Consider the following 16,985-nt stretch of genomic DNA (forward strand, 5'->3'; position numbering starts at 1 on the left):
CCGACAAAGTGGATGCCGATAAAAGAGGCTGTTCCACTGCCGGTACCGGTAGCTCAGACCGGACCGGGACTGGAAGGCTCGGTGTCAGAAGAGCAGGCAGGAGCTGCTGCAATTGCTCTTTAAGCTGAACTTGCAGGACGGCGGCAATTCGCTCATCCAGTGAAGGCACCGGTACCGCTTTTTTCTTCTGCGGTACCTTTGGTGCCGCTCTACACTCCGAAGAGGAACCCGAGGTCGAAGGGCTAACCTCAATCTGAGCGGAGCGCTTCCGTGGGCGCCTCGAGGTCGGCAGGATTGGGCTCGCTGCCACTGAGACCGGAGGGCGCTCCAGCGGGGAAGGCTTCTTAGCCGGCTTACCTGAGGAATGCGACGCCGGCGCGGTATCGCGCGGTGTCGATGAGGTAGGTGCCGACTGCATCGGGGCCGAAGTCGGAGTCGGTACCGCCGAATCCGACATCTCGGTACCAAACAATAACCGCTGTTGAATTTGGCGGTTTTTAAGAGTTCTCTTTTTCAGAGTGGCACAGCGGGTGCAGGTGGACGCTTGATGGTCAGGACCGAGGCACTGTAAGCACCAGTTGTGCGGGTCGGTGAGAGAAATGGGCCTCGCGCACCACTGGCACTTCTTAAAACCGGGTTGGGGGGGCATGAACGTAAAAACGGCTTCTGCCAAATCGAAGGCCGAGGCCTCGATGGTGGCAGCAGGCCCCGCTGGGGCGAACCCGAAAAAATGAGAAAAAAAGAAAAGAAAATTCTTCTCTGTTTTTTTTTTAAAGAAAATAAGTAAAGAAGGGAAAAATACCGAAAAAGTTTACGCGAGCGGGAAGGCGTTAGAGAAAAGTTTTCAACAGCCATTGAAAGTGCGTCTTCTTAGCTCCGCGGAAACTAAGAAACTGGGGACCGCGCGCCTCTGTCGGGCGGGAAGGCACTCGCGCGTGTGCGGTGCGGCCTGCTAGAACTTTCCAAGTTCTTAGAGTGCAATCAATCTAAAATTGTCCGTACCGGGGCTCCGTCGGTGCCGTCACCCATCAGTCAAGAATATGCTGCCTGCTTGTCCTGGGATAATACTCGAGATTTCAAAAGAAGAAATGCTTTTCTTCTAAGTTGAGTAGCTTTAGCCACATCGGGAAATATTAATACTATGTCCCCACAGAATTTTGTATTCTTGTTCTTAAAATATGTTTTCATAATCAAAACCTTTCCAATTCAGTTGAACAAGTCATCAGAAGGGTGGATCTTGTTAGCACCACATCTTGTGAATCCTCAAGAAATTCAGTTAAATCAAAATCTATTGGAGCTAACTGGTCCACCCCTCATTACATTGAAATCTTTTCTTTTTGTGGGATATAGTAAAAATTGGAAATAGATGAAGAATCTGTGTTTGGTAATCCCAGTATGTCCTTAAAATACTTTTGAAGTAAAATCTCTGGAGATAAGCGAGTCATTGGGAAATTAACAAAACGCAAATTCTTTGAACGAGATATTCAAGTTTGGAATAAATTATATGAGAATCTTTAACTGTAGAGGAAGACACCAACAATCTGTTATCCAATACTTTTAAATTTGAGTCCACATTTTCAAACTTTTGAACAACCTCTTGAGAAAAGTTTGCATTCTGATGACTTCAACAACCCCTCTACTCTTGAGTTAATCAACCATAGATCTTTTAAAGAAATATCCTGTGGGATCTCCTGGGCCCCTTATTCTACAGAACTAACTTCTTGTGATGAAATAATTTTAGGCATGTCTTTAAAGTTATTAAAGAAAATGTCTGAAGATCTAGGGATTCCCTTGGAGAAGTAGTGAGACTGTGTTCAGGACTCACTTCACTAGGAAATATTGGAGGGGGAGAGGAGTTATTTTCAAGGGACAAGTCAGCGTCTCTTTTACTGGAGTCACATTGGGTGGCCTGAGATGTCGATCCATAGGGCCGACTGGAGCAGGAGTCGAGCTTTTAAATTTAACTTTCATTTTCCCCTTACCACCATGTGAGGAGAAAAATTTTCTCTCACCATAAGCTTGATAGCTTCTCGCGGCTCCAAGGGGCCTTGTGTGCCCTTTAGGGCATGCTCCTTTGGCCATGCCCTGAAGCTGTGCGCTGCAATCACAGCATTCTTTTCACTCAGGAAAAAAAAGACCCAAGTGACATCAATCAGGAGTCTTGTCCTGTGTCTGCTAGCAAATTGGCACCATGAAATACCCCACATACTGAAAAGTTCACTCCACTGAACCCCAGAAGCAGGATACAGTCCCTCAATTCAAGAAGCAGTTAAGACATCTGAATTGGCTCAGTCATGGTATCCTTTTCACTCGGAGAAAAAAAAAGACCCAAGTGACGTCAATCAGGAGTCTTGTCCTGTGTCTGCTGTCAAATTGGTACTATGGAATACCCCACATACTGAAAAGTTCACTCCGCTGAGCCCCAGAAGCAGGAAACAGTCCTTCAATTCACACCAAGAAACAGGTAAGACCTCTCCACTTAAAATTTTTCACTGTGTTAACTATGTGGCTAACTGCTGAAAGCACCCCCGATAATTAATGTAGAAGTTTTACAATTATTGTATGTAAAGTTTGGCAATTACCATATGGTTACCTCAAATTAGTAAATAGTCCCTAGAATAGTCAGAGATTTTGTGCGGTTTTCTTTTCTGCTTAGTTCTGCCAAGACCTTGGTCTACAATGTACCTTTCTCCCCCCTCCCCCTTTACAAATCCATGCAGCAAGAGCCCTAACGTCCTTTAAATCTCTATGGGCTTTGGGGTAGTTATCGAAGTGGCGGCCACTAGTGTAGCTTTGTAAAAGGGGAGGTTTATTCTTTATCTATTGTTAATACCCTTCATAGTAACTGAAGATCATATTCTATGGAAATACCAGTTAAATCGGAAAATAGATCTATTGAAATCTGGAATGCTATGCCTTCAAAACAATTAGGATTTCCTGCATGGTGCCTTAGGAAGGACCAAGCAGCTCCCAAAACACAATGTTGCCTCGAAAGATATGAGGGTGGAAAAGGCAACACAAGAAGCTAGGAGGGATGGGATGTAGTGCTGCCCGATTCAGGGAAAAAAAATTTTCAATTCGATTTGGCCTCCAAATTGATCTTTTCCAATTCAATTCACTTTTCCTGCTCAATGGAGCATTTTTTTCAAAAGGTCTGGCAGGTTTATTTTTTGTAGCCTCTTCACTCACCCCCACCCCCCTTTGCCTTCTCCAACCCCATGTCGGTGCTGTGGTGTAAACAAAACAAAAAAGACTTTTCCTTTCTCTATTAGGTCCTAGCTCATGCTCTCACTGTCTAACACCAGCTCTGGCTCTCACTTTCTAACACCAGCTCTGGCAGGATACACACTTCAAATCTGACATATTGTAATCGCAAAACAGAAAATAAAATTATTTTTTCTACCTTTTTTGTCTGGTCATTTTATTATTCAAATCATGTTTGTCCCAGGATCTGGTTTCTGTTAACGCGCTCACCCGGGTCTCTTGCCCTTTTAATGTTTTCTTTTTTCTCCATGCTCACCATTCATCTTTCATCTCTTTACCTTCCCTTTCACTGCCATATTCAACATTTATGTTTCTTTCCCACTATCTACCATCTCTCTCTCTCTCTCTCTGCCTTGTGCCCTGGGTCAAACCTCTCTATTCTCCTCCATGCAGCATCTCTCCCTTCCTCCCCTCCTTTATCATATGCAACATTTCTTTCTTTCTCCCCATGCACCATCTCTCCCTGCCCCCTTACCCTATGTCCAACATTTCACTCTCTCTCTCTTCTCCATTCATGTCTCCATGCCCTTCACCATATGCAAGATTTATCCCTCTCTCCTCTTGCTACTTCTTTGTTGCATCTCTCCCTTCATCTCCTCCACCCCATGTCCAACAATTCTTCCTCTCCTCCCCCCCATCTGCAACAGCTTTTCATTCCTCCCTCCCATACCTTTGAGTAGCTGCCTTCCATCCCTCCTATCCTCCGGTGCTGCACTTCCCGATCGACACCCCCACCCCAAGACCTCAACTTTTGGGCCTCCCAAAGCAGCAGCAGCAGTGAACAGGCTGCTCGCGGCCTGCCAACCAGGACTTCCCACTGCCACATCATCAGCGACACGGCAGAGGGAATACCCCCGCAGGGCAGGTCAGGTGCAGCCTGTTCAGTGCTCTGCTTCTGCCTGCTTGACATTGCTGTTGCTGCTGTCATTTTAGGAGGTCCAGAGGTATTGTCAGGACTCACTCAAATCAGCAAGTCCATTTTTCCAGCAAACTAATCAATTCATTCATCGAAGTGAATCACTGAATCGATTTGAATCAGTGAATCAGGCAGAACTAATGGGAGGAGATGTGAGATTGAGAGACAATGGAGGAGCAATGATCGAGAGGTAAACAAATAAAGACTGAGAGAATAAGGAAAAAAATAGAGACATGAGAAATGAAACCAGTACAAAGGGACATGGTCTCAGTTTTAGCCCAATTTATTTCTGATGCCAACTCTTACCTCCTCTTTCCCAATTCACTCCAGACTCTTAAAAACTGAAAGGCCTGATGTCTCTCCACAACCTTACCTCCAAAGTTTGGTTTAGCTCAGTCTAAATGATTAAGTTACTGGAGGGATTAAAGAGGCAAAACACAGAAACACATAAACCCAATCAAAGATATCGGGTACAATTCTATAAGTTTCTGCGCATGCAGAACCAATGCAAACATGAGAAAGAATAAGGAAAAGGAATTAGAAGAGTAAATAAGACAGCCTCTTGCAGACACTCCACCTTCTTCTCCACAGTGAAACATTTAAAATTTTTCAACTGTTCTTACCTTTGTTAGCTGTTCCGCAAAGTGTATAGCAGTCTGAGTGTGAAGTGTAATTGCTCCTGTTCTCACTCTAGAGACACCATTGGCCAACGCCATGAAAATTATTAACTAGGGAGGAGGAAGATAGAGAAGCAAATGTAATTTCACACTATTACAACAATCTTTCCAAAATTATACTGTAGAAATCTTCCAAAATCAAAAGCACAGTCAAACAAGGAAAGACCTGGCCCTGCATAGTTGGCTTTACCTGGTCCTGAAGATACTCATCCACACAGCCACCATGCCGGAGGTTTCTCATCAGCATCTCGGCAGCTTCAATTCCAACTTTATCTGCTGAAACACCTATGGCAAAAACAGGAAATAACAAGAAAAGCGATTAACTGTAAAACTGCAAGGATAGTTGCAGTATCCTGCTGAAGCAGCTTTCATGGCTGGGGAGGGGACTTTTCCAAATGTGGTACAAGCAGAGTTTTCACACAGATACGACATCACGATTGGACACTCACGGAGCATTTTTAGCCTGATTTTCTTCAAACAGTTGCTCCCCATTTGGTTTATTACCTTAGAGAAACACCAGATACCGAACCCCTGAGGAAGAAGAGTTTTTTGAAACACGGATCGTGTCGGGTCCAAAATTTTAAAACTAAGTGAACCACATTTTCAGCCACAACCTTTTATTGACCTTAATAAAGTCCTAATATCCTGTACATCGTTTCTGCAGTTTCTTTTGGTTTTGTGTTGTTTTGACTATTACTGCAGACCTGTTGGGTTTTTTTTGTTTTGCCTAGAAGCAGAGGAACAAAATGCTCAGAACATGAATTGCAGGTTGTGCAAAATACTGCAGCCAGAATGATTACAGGAGTAGCTTGGAATGAGCATACTTTGCCAGAACTAACAAACCTGCACTGGTTACCAATTCAGTCAAGGATTGAATATAGTCTTGACGATTGTTCATCAGGTAATCTATGGGATGGTACCTTGGTATCAGGCGCAGACATTAAGACGGTATATGCCGTCATGATCATCGAGGTCAGAGTCAATGAGATTGTCAATTGAGGCACTTGGGGGGAAACACATTACAAGAGAACGCAAGCAACAGTTATTTCAGTAGCAAGTCCACATTTTTAGAATGGTTTGCCAGGCTATTTGAGATTGTGTAAGGTCTTTCAAGAAACAATTGAAAACTAATTTATTTGTACAAGTTTTTTTTTTATTAGAATGGAATGTTTTTAAGTGCAATTGATATAATATGATGTTTGTAAGAAAGATGCGAGGAGATAATGTTCTTCCTGTTACGAGTTTGTATGTGGTGGATTATGTTTGTTTTATTGTAATCCACATAGGCTTTAAGTCAGGGGTAGGGAACTCTGGTCCTTGAGAGCCGTATTCCAGTCAGGTTTTCAGGATTTCCCCAATGAATATGCATTGCAAGCAGTGCATGCACATAGATCTCATGCATATTCATTGGGGAAACCCTGAAAACCCAACTGGAATATGGCTCTCGAGGACCGGAGTTTCCTACCCCTACTTTAAGCAGAACAGAAATTTTAAAAATAAAATAAAAGCTAAAGCAGTCCAGGGCTAACTGTCTCTAAAAATATGTTACTGCACATTTCCCAGGTGAGCCACAGAGTAAATAAATCAATAGGAATGGTTTCTAGGCCACATACATCTTTGACACTTGACTGGTTTGATCTCCAAGGCCTCGTTTAAAAACATCAGATTTTTACTAGGGCAACTCCCATACAAGCATACCCAGATTTAAGAGAAAAGCTGTTATAAATTGTGATTAATTCTTAATGGCTAGAGAGCTATGAATTTACAGTTAAAAATATGTAATAAAATATTGGCATTATTGATGCTTATATTGTAACTATATAGTCATGGACATCTTTCTAGATTTGGAGCATTTTGCTTTCCTGGAACAGCATGCTGCACCGACACAAAGAGCAGAAAGAAGAGCTAGTCTGCAATCCTGAAAACAACAATAAAAGCAATCATCTGTAAGAAGCTACCATTCAAAACTAGACTGAAGTGTTCTAACAAAACAACAGTTAGGCTGCAGGCAATTCAAAGCTTTAATTGGCAAACAAACTCTTCTGACGTGGTGCTGCTAGCAAACAGAATATGAATTATCCCTACTGTAGCTGAATCAAACCTACATTAACTATACTCTATCAGTTCTTCATACCCCCTCCTCATTCATATTTTTGTTTATGCATGCTCAAAACAGTATTAACCTAACAGAATGAAGATGCTGTACCAAGATTCAGAGCTCCAAAACATGATCACCAACAGTAACAGAGAAACAGCACGCATAAAAAGGTGACAACTGAAATAGTGTGTGCTCATCCCTGCAGCGAGACTGCTGCTAGAAGCCTAAGAAATAAGAAGGGAGAGTTAGACTATACTGTACTCAATGAAAAGATAGATATAATAGGAATCTCTGAGGCACAGTGGAAGGAAGGTAACCAATGGGACACTGTCATACCGGGGTACAAACAATATCGCAGTGACAGGGTGGGTCGAACTGGTGGAGGCGTAGCTTATTATGTTAAGGAGGACCTTGAATCGAATGGACTGAAAATTCTACAGGAGCAGAAACACACCTTGGAATCCCTATGGTAGAAGTACCATGTATAAAAGTTAAAAGGATAGTGATAGGAGTGTACTACCATCTGCCTGACCAGGATGAATAGATAGATGCTGAAATGTGATTGGAAATTAGGGAAGCTAACAAACTGGGTAACACAACACTTTATACGGGTAAAATTTTTCAGCAGGATCTGAGCTGTCATAGCTTTGCTTTCCTGTCAGTGCCTAATCATTGATTGGCTCAGGAACCAACAGGTAAGGCTTGACAGCTCAGACTCCCACCCCCACAATTTTTTTTTTTTAAAAAGAAGACTCCAGCCTCCCTCCCTCCGATCCTCTCCAGTAATCCATGCCCCCTCCATCATACCAGGACACCCATGCTGAGACCCCTTAGATGCCTGACCCAATCAGGGCCTTAAGCCCCTTCCAGTGCATCCCAGGATGCACTGGGCACAGACCTAAGACCTTGATTGGCTCAGGCGCATAAGGCCCCTACCCTGGTTGGGGTTTTAGGCGTCTGAGCCGATCAAGGCCTTAAGCCCCTCCCAGTGCATCCTAGGATGCATCAGGAAGGGGAAGGCCCGACATTTTGAAGAGGTGGGCCTACCGGCAGGAGGGAGTGAGCATTGCTCTTGCCGGTCTTCATGTTTAAGTTAATGGGGGAGGGGTCAGAGGGAGGGGGATAGCCCACCTTCCTGCCAATTTTTCTTTTTTTATGGGCATAGATGTTGTACATGTATAAAAGCAGCCCCTGGTCTTCCTGACAGCTGGTTTAGCTGATTGGGGCAGGGGAATCTCCAATCAGCTGAACCAGCAGACAGAGAGATCAGGGGCTGCTTTTTTTTTTTTTTTCTTTTTAACAGGGCAAGCAGGAGGAGGAGCTGAGTAAGCACCTGGCACAGTTCCTCCCCTCTTTTACAGGCAATTCTCAGCACAAATAGCATGCATATAATTTGAATGCTATTGTGCTAAGCATCGTTAGTAAAAGAAAAAAAAAATTGCTCCCACCACGGTATTTTTTACTTTGGTGTCGGAGCTTTGTACTTCTGGGCCCTAGTTCTTAGTGAAGCACATAAATTGGTGTGGGAGGTAATGGTACTGAGGCCGCTTGATAACAGTCATCATAACATGATCAGATTTGATATAATCCCTGGAATAAGGTCACACAGGAAATCCAATCAAATAGCATTTAACTTTAAAAAAAGGAGACTAGGAAAACACAAGGAGAATGGATATTATTCAAAAATACCATCCTGGAATCCCAGTCTAGCTATATTCCATGTATTAAAAAACTTGGAAAGAAGACCACACAACAGTCGGTGTAGTTAAAGAGTGAGGTGAGTGAAGTTATTAGAGTTAAGAGAATCCTTCAGTGCTATGTGCGTAATCCTGGCAAGAATCCATATGAGGAGAGCCTATGGACTCCATCACAGCAGGTTTCTAGGCAAAATTTGTAGTTTTGAAGAAGCAGGGAATTTTAGAAGAAGAAAAAAAAAAAAAAAAGATAGCTAAAAATTCAAGATGGCAGCCCTCAAAAAATTTGCACCAAAATCACAATATTTTTCACACTTCCCAAAATGTAAAAATGGCGATTTTAGGATTTTTCAGGAGGAACACAGAAAAAACTCAAAACCCCACTTTTCCAACCTCTCCTGATGTCTCTCACAGGCCGCCAGCCTGTGTATTCACTGTGACATGACAGGATCTGTGCTGCAACCAGCTTTCAGCTCTCTCGCAGTAGCTAAATGAGAAAATTCACTGCCACAATGCTGGGAATGCTTCTACAAACCTGATCTTCAGGCTACCAGTCAGACTCCAATGTCTGACTACACCTCCACCCCTGTGGACCAATGAATGTGCACCAGGATGGGCAGAGACACTGCCAAGCCTCCTAAGGGTGCCTAACAGCCTGGGCTTTACCCCTAACAGTAAGTGAGACTACCTCAGGGACGGCCCTGAGCTCAAGAAAACTAAGCAGGCTGGATATCCTGAGCTCGAGAAAACTATGCAGGCTGGCTAACAGGTACCTAGTGGGATCAGCCTGTCAGCTGCAGACCGAAGTTTATAAATTTTCAAGCAGGCAAAGCTTCCAAATCGCTCCAAGCAATAAATTACATCAAATTAAAATAATAAAATGGGGAGAGCAGAACAAGCACTCTTGCAGGCACACGTGCAGACAGAAAGAACTGAAGGTGGAGCTAGAGAGCCCAGTGAAGTACAACAGAGGCAGAGTGAAAAATCCAGAGTGGATTCCTTCTGCAGTAGCACACTGCTATGGGGAAATAACTCTACTGTCTAGAACAGTGGTACCCAACCCTGTCCTGGAGGACCACCAGCCAGTCAGGTTTTCAGGACAGCCCTAATGAATATGCATGGAGCAGATTTGCATACCTGTCTCCTCCATTATATGCAAATATCTCTATTGCATATTCATTAGGGTTATCCCAAAAACCCAACTGGCTGGTGGTCCTCCAGGACAGGGTTGGGAACAACTGGTCTAGAATGTCTCAGCTATTGCACTGGAAATATATATATTTTTTAAAATATCACTATTTTGATTTCTCAATTAGGATCTTCTTTATTCATTTTCTGAGCAATTCCACTGAAAACTTGCATGACTTATCAAACATTATTGGGTCATGAATGGCCATCAGAATCATTATTCCATAAAGAGGATCAGTAATTAACTCAACTAAAAAAACAAGCTCTTGGTCACATCATCTAAATATGGAAATTTAAGACTGACAATGTACTGGTGGGAAAACGTTTTTAAAAAAATAATAAAGTGAGGAAGGCACCCTGAAACACAGCAAGTACATCAAAAGAAAAAAAGCAGCAGCATCAAAATTAGACCAGAGAACTGAAGGTATCCAGACACTAGTACCACATTGTCCAATGTTTCCAGAACCATGAACAAAACTATCACCAACAACTTCTGTCCTCACCAAGGCCTTTCCCAGACAGATTTTACAAAGCAGAACAGGCAGTCTTGCCATAACTTGGATTTTCTGTTCTTACCTCTTTTACCAAGAGAAGATCCAGCAAACACACAACCAGTTGAAGTCTCTGCAACAATACTAGGGAGGAAAACAAAGCCAGCAAGTCACTTTGTATGCGCATTACAGAAGGTTTTTAAACTAGATTTGAAAGATGCTTGCCCAACTTCAGCTCAGAAGAATATTTCTATTTCCTAATATTCAAATGTTAGGCTATAGGGTGGGAAGAACAAGTCCATGAGTGACACAATGCAATTGTATTTTCAGGATATTCACAATGGATTTGCATCAGTACTTCCTGGAATATCCTGAAATTTTAACTAACTTGTCACACTTGAGAATTGGACTTTCCTCTCTCTTGTCTAATTGTTCATATGCACACTGAGTGGCATAGCCTGAACTTAATTTTTTTAGGTTGTTAACATATTTGGGCACCAGGCAGTGTGGACCCCAAACTACATCCAGTTTCTTGAAAATTGGTTTGTTTCACTGTCACTGACTTAGTGGGCCTGACTCCAAAGCACAGGGGGCCACAGCCCACTCATAGCCACACCTCTGGTGCTCTGCATGGTTTATCATCCCATGCAATTTAATTTCACTGGCAGAGATTTTGTACAATTTTTTTGCCAAAGAGTTAAGTACAATGTAGCATGCATGCAATAGACAAAATTCTCAGGTAGATTGGGAAGCACAAAGCAGGCTGTATCAACCATCTTAGATCTCAGTTATTACATTATAATAAAAACAGGCACATATAAATTTTAATTTAAAAAAAAAAACCAAACCCACTTAAAAAAATACATTAGTTTAGCTTTTTGTTAAAAATAGTATTATTCACTTTGAAACTATTTTAAGTGTGTTTGGTTTTTTTGGTTTTAATTTATTTGGGGCGAGATTCCTAACCATGGCACCCTGTTTTTTGTATATATGATGCTGGCAGAGAAATGACTTGAGATTTCTACTCTACTGTGCCATCATATCATATGGTGGTCTTCCCTTTGCCATGAAGGTTGCTTTGAGTGGATCCCCATGTATGCTTGAATTCTACTTCTATAACCTTTACATCTGATTCAAGTATCCATCTGTAACTCACTGAAAATATATTTTCTCACTTTCCTTTTGTTATACATGACATTTCCCTTGTCCTTTTGTATTTTAGTTAATGTTTTTTCCCCAATTATTCTTCTGGAGCCTTCCAAGCATTTTAATAATTATATTATATCTTTCTTTTCTCTTCTATTTCAATATTAAAGTCTATTTTAATAATATTAATTTCAAGGCAGATTATCATCAATATAATCCCTAATAACAGATTAAACTACAAATTTATCTATACAGAATCATAAAACTGTCATATCAGATTCTCATTATCAATAACTGAAAAAATCCCCAAATAACCCACTTACCATTTAACAATCTCTCATATCAATGAATATCTATCTACTATATCCTAGAATGCTGCCCTCCAGTGGAGTGTGTGGCACAATGGTTAGAGCTACAGCCTCAGTACCTGAGGCTATGGGTTTAAATCTCAAACTGCTCCTCGTGACCCAGAGCAAGTCACTTAATCCCCCATTTGCCCCAGGTACATTAGGCAGAGTGTGAGCCCACCAGGACAGAAAGGAAAAAATGCTGAGTACCTGAATGTAAACCACTTAGGCTATAAGTGGTATATTCCGTATTTTTTTGCACTATTAGACACACCTAGGTTTAGATGAGGAAAACCAAGAAAAAAAACATTCTGAACCAAATTGTGTACTAATATATTTAATAAAATATACCAGGCTCTGCACCCAGCCCCCCTCACTCCCTGCCAGGCTCTGCACCCTGTTCCCCCTCCCTGCCAGGCTCTGCACCCAGCCCCTTTCCCTCCTTGCCCTGCCAGGCTCTGAACCAAGCCCTCTATCAAGCTCTGCACCCAGCCCCCTTCCCTCATTGCCCTACCAGTCTATGCAGCCAGCCTCTGCACCCTGTCCCCCCTCCCTGCCAGGCTCTGTACCCTGTCCCACCACCCTGCCCCCCTCTGGTGGTCTAGTGGTAGGCCGGAACAGGAGGGATCTGTCCCAGCCGGTTAACAATTTTTTTACATCCGCCCTGGCACCTTTTTAAATTCTGGTGGTCCAGCGGTGTGTAAGCAGGAGCGGTGTATCGGGATTCGTGAGAACTGACGGCAGCCATTCAAGGAGTGGCGTGGGGCCGGCTGGAGCGTGAAAAGCTCGCTCTTGCCTTGTGTGCTGCTGGCCGCAAAATATGAGGCAGCCATCCAGCGAGGGAGAGGGGAAAAGCTCACTCCTGCCAATTCACCGCTGGACCACCATAATTTAAAAAGGCACCGGGAGGGGGGGGGGGGGGAATTGTTATATTCACTCCATAAGACGCAAAGACATTTCCACCCACTTTGGGGGGGGGGGGGGGGGAGTGTGTCTTATGGAGCAAAAAATACGGTAAACACTAGAAATAAATAAATATATTACAATCTAAACTTCTGATCTATGGCTGCTTATTATAGATCTATTCTTCCCAGTTTACTTGTTAAAAATGAGACTTCAATCATTAAGTAAGTGAATGAAGAAAATCAACATACAAGATGTAGGAGGTGTTTTTGGGTTGCTTTTTTTTTTTTTGAGAATGTCATTATATAATTAGTGAAAGAACTATTAACTTTCAAGTTTATTGAAAATGTACTATCCTGCCAATTGTATAAAGGCAACTAGGTGGCTTACAATCTAAATACAGGATAGGAAAGAAAAGAAAAGGAGGTGGTCAAGACAAAAAAAGTACACCGGTAGGGGAAAGAACTATGATGTATTAGGATAGCCCACTGCTTAAGAGTACTAAAGCAGAAATTCTCTTTTTTAAATTGCATTTTGATAGCACACACAAAATAAAAGCTCTGACATTTGGCACCAATAATCAAAAGTGTAACTCTGCAATTCTAAGTTAGGCATATTTATACTTTTAGCATAAAGAACAAACAAAACTAGTCAGTCCTTCTCTGATCACAGCAAAACATTAAGACTTCACCAATATATGCAAGTATTGGAAGAAAAACACCTTAAAACAATATGCAAAAAGCTCTTATAAATAAAAAGGCTGATGCAGAAAGAAATCAGCTCAGCACGTGGCTCTATCACAAAACTATAGCTCCAAAATGCTGCTGCATGCTATAAGTAATGTGCATGCAAATTATTTCAAGTTTATAATCATGGTAGTAAATTCTAGAATCCTGCATTAATCCCCAATCTTACTACTACTACTATTTATTATTTCTATAGCGCTGAAAAGCGTACGAAGCGCTGTACATTCTAACACACAACAGAAAGTCCCTGCTCAGAAGAGCTTACAAGCTAATTTAGACAGGACATTTCAGGGTTGGGGAAATTATAGTGGGTATAGATATCTGACAATAGCGAGTGGCAGTTAAGAGTTGAAAGCAGTTTCAAAAAAATGAGCCTTTAGCTTGGATTTGAACACTGCCAGGGACGGAGCATGACATATTGATTGAGGCAGTCTGTTCCAGGTACACGGCCCTCCCACCCCTTGATGTGACCAGCATCAGCAGACTTCCCACCTCCCCAACAGACCAACCAGACTTTGGGCCCTCCCAATTTAAAAAAAAAATAATAATTGCCCTGCTGCTGCTGCCTTTCCCTTCCCCCTCTGACCTGAATTTTAAAAAGGTTCCTAGTATCTAGTGGGGATCTCTAATCCCTTGCCCAGGTATTCCCAATTTTCCCTTTATATAGTAGACTGGTTCCATCAGATGCATCCCAGAATGCACTGCATGGGTTAGGGCATGCTATTTTGGCAATGAAGGTTCAGAGGCAGGAACGAATGGGCATCACTTCTGCCTCATGTAAAGGAAAGTGAAAGGGGATGGGATTTGTTATACTGCCTTTCTGTGGTTACAATCAAAGCAGGTTACATATTATATACAGAGACTTATTTTGTACCGGAAACAACAGAGGGTTAAGTGACTTGCCCAGCTTCACAAGGAGATACAGTGGAAATCCTCTTGATCCCCTGGTTCTCAAGCCACTTCAGTAACCATTAGGATACTCTACCACATCAAGTAATGGTCGGGAGGGGGAGGCCTGTGCAATGGATTGGAGATCCCCACTGGTGCTGCCAGATTCAGGGAAAACGTTTTCAATTTGATTCAGACTAATTGAAACAATTTTGAGATTCGATTCGCTTTTCCTGCCCAGTTGGGTGTTTGTTTTTTTCAAATGTCCTGGTGGGCTTATTTTGTAACCTCTTCACCCACCCCATCCCCTTTGCCCTCTCTTACCCACGCTGGCATTGTGGTGTAAACAAAATAAAAGAGACACTTCCCCTCTCTGTTAGGTCCTAGCTCATACTCGCTAACACGAGCTCTGGCAGGATGCACATTTCAAATCTGAATATTGTAATCACAAAACATAAAATTATTTTGTCTACCACGTCTCCCATCTCAACAGATGATCAAGCTCTCTACATATCTATCACTCCACAAACCAGGAGAGTGACACTCATACCAGAACCTGTAATGTCAAGATCACAACACCAGATATGGCCAATCTTCTTTCCAAACAGCACAAAAGGCCTTCAGGTTGTGGGCAATCGATATGTATTTATTCCGAGACCCGACACAGGTCATGGTTTCAGTCTGTCTGCATCACGGGTCCATAGATATTTGTCAAATCTATGTGGGGCTGCCACAAACAGCCAGAGAAATGACATCATGAATGGATAACCTGCTCGGTCCGAACAAAATTCACTGCTTGAAAGAATATAGCAAATTCATGTCCATTATTTTGGCGCAGTTTGCTATGCTGGCGGTTTCTATCCAGTGCACTATATTGGGGCATTCGCTATATTCTTTCGAACAGTGAGTTTTGTTCGGACCCAGCAGGTCATCCATTAGCGACGTCATTTCTCTGGCTGTTTGTGGTGGACCCATGTAGAGTTGACAAATATCTATAGACCCCTGAAGCAGGCAGACATGCCAAAACATTGTCCATGTCAGGTCTCTTAATAGATACATGTTGATTGTCTACAACCTGAAGGCCTTTTGTGCTTTTTTTTTTTTTTCCCTCTTCTGAGGTTTGGTTTGTACTCTGTTTCCCTCAATCTTCTTTCCAAACCATATACCGCAATCATATGTCTACACGAACACAAACCAAAATATCTATGTCATGAACCCTAATGAAATAATGTAAATCCTGGACACGGCCAGGCTCTTCTAAATTGTAAATCACACTGAACTCCTTCTGGGACATATTAGCAATCCATAAATGCTAATATAATAAAATGTAATTCGTTTTGTGCCCCCTTGGTTTTTGGCAACATGAAACACTTTCGAAGTCCAGTACAGAATAAAATAATACATAGAGAATACGTGTTTTCTCACATTAATCCATTTCCATTGCCAACAGACTTCTCTTTTGGCTCCTGAACAGCTTGAATATTCACATACAGGTCCTTGATATCTTTTCTAATGCACTTCACTGCTGCTGTCGCCATATCTTTTGCAATCTGGTTTGGTAACAAAAACAACAAATCATTTTAATTGCAACGTCTAGAGGATTAGCTGTCTTAGGGGACCTTTTACTAAGATGCAGTAAAAAGTGGCTTTTAGCATACCCATACGCAGGTCTTTTCTGCATGCTAAAATGCCATTTTTACTGCAGCCATAAAAATGTGTAAGCACTTACTGCCACCCATTTTGTAAGCAAGTGCTTCTGCATTATCTTTGTGCTAACCAGTTAGTGCACAACAACTTAGATAACTGGTAACCTGTTAGTGCAGGGATGCCCACTTTCCAATCACGATGTCCCCTCCAAAAATAAAAATGTAGAAAAATATTGTGGCATGTGGCTAGCGCTTGCAGATTTCAATGTTACTGCAGGACCACTGAGCACATCAAGTGGTACTGGGTTTTTTGCTGTATTAGGGCCTAACGCAGCTTAGTAAAAGGACCCCTTAGTGTATAACATTACAACAGAGAGACTGCTGACATATTATAGACTGACCAATCTGAGGTGGGAACTTCTGAATTAAGTGCATTTAAATAATGTGGTTGCTATGTTTAACATATATAAAAACAAAATGTCAAAACATAATTTAGGTGAATTTACAGTTTAGTCTGTATCTAAATATTTTGCTCAGTTTTGTAAACTGACACGTGTTCACTGTGGTAAAAATAAATCACATAAGAACAAAAGAATTGCCGCTGCAGGGTCAGACCAGTGGTCCATCATAGAAACATAGAAAGATGACGGCAGAAAAGGGCTAAAGCCCATCAAGTCTGCCCACTCTACTGTCCCACCCCATTAAGTCAGAGTGCTGCTTGACCCACGTAGAGATCCCACGTGGATGTCCCATTTATTCTTAAAGTCGAGCACGCTAGTGGCCTTGATCACCTGCACCGGTAGTTTGTTCCAGTGATTTACCACCCTTTCTGTAAAGAAATACTTCCTGGTGTCACCACCAAATCTCCCTCCTCTGAGTTTGAGCGGGTGCCCCCTTGTGACTGAAGGTCCCTTAGGAAAGAATATGTCGTTTTCCACCTCGACACGACCTGTGACGTACTTAAATGTCTCAATCATGTCA

At 42.2% G+C, this 16,985-nt stretch overlaps 1 protein-coding gene across 1 annotated transcript in view; it reads right to left on the bottom strand.

The window, feature by feature from the left end:
• The window catches only part of RTCA (RNA 3'-terminal phosphate cyclase), a 48,369-nt gene that overhangs the window by 6,362 nt on the left and 25,022 nt on the right, over positions 1-16,985 (bottom strand). Inside the window, exons 7-10 of the mRNA XM_033916224.1 lie at positions 15,784-15,908; positions 10,414-10,472; positions 5,048-5,142; positions 4,804-4,908 (exon numbers count right to left, since the gene is read on the bottom strand). Of these exons, the coding sequence (XP_033772115.1) occupies positions 4,804-4,908; positions 5,048-5,142; positions 10,414-10,472; positions 15,784-15,908 (384 nt within the window). The remainder of the gene's footprint in view (positions 1-4,803; positions 4,909-5,047; positions 5,143-10,413; positions 10,473-15,783; positions 15,909-16,985) is intronic.

Source organism: Geotrypetes seraphini, chromosome 12 (assembly GCF_902459505.1).
Source record: "Geotrypetes seraphini chromosome 12, aGeoSer1.1, whole genome shotgun sequence".
In the NCBI taxonomy this organism is placed as follows: Eukaryota; Metazoa; Chordata; class Amphibia; order Gymnophiona; family Dermophiidae; genus Geotrypetes; species Geotrypetes seraphini.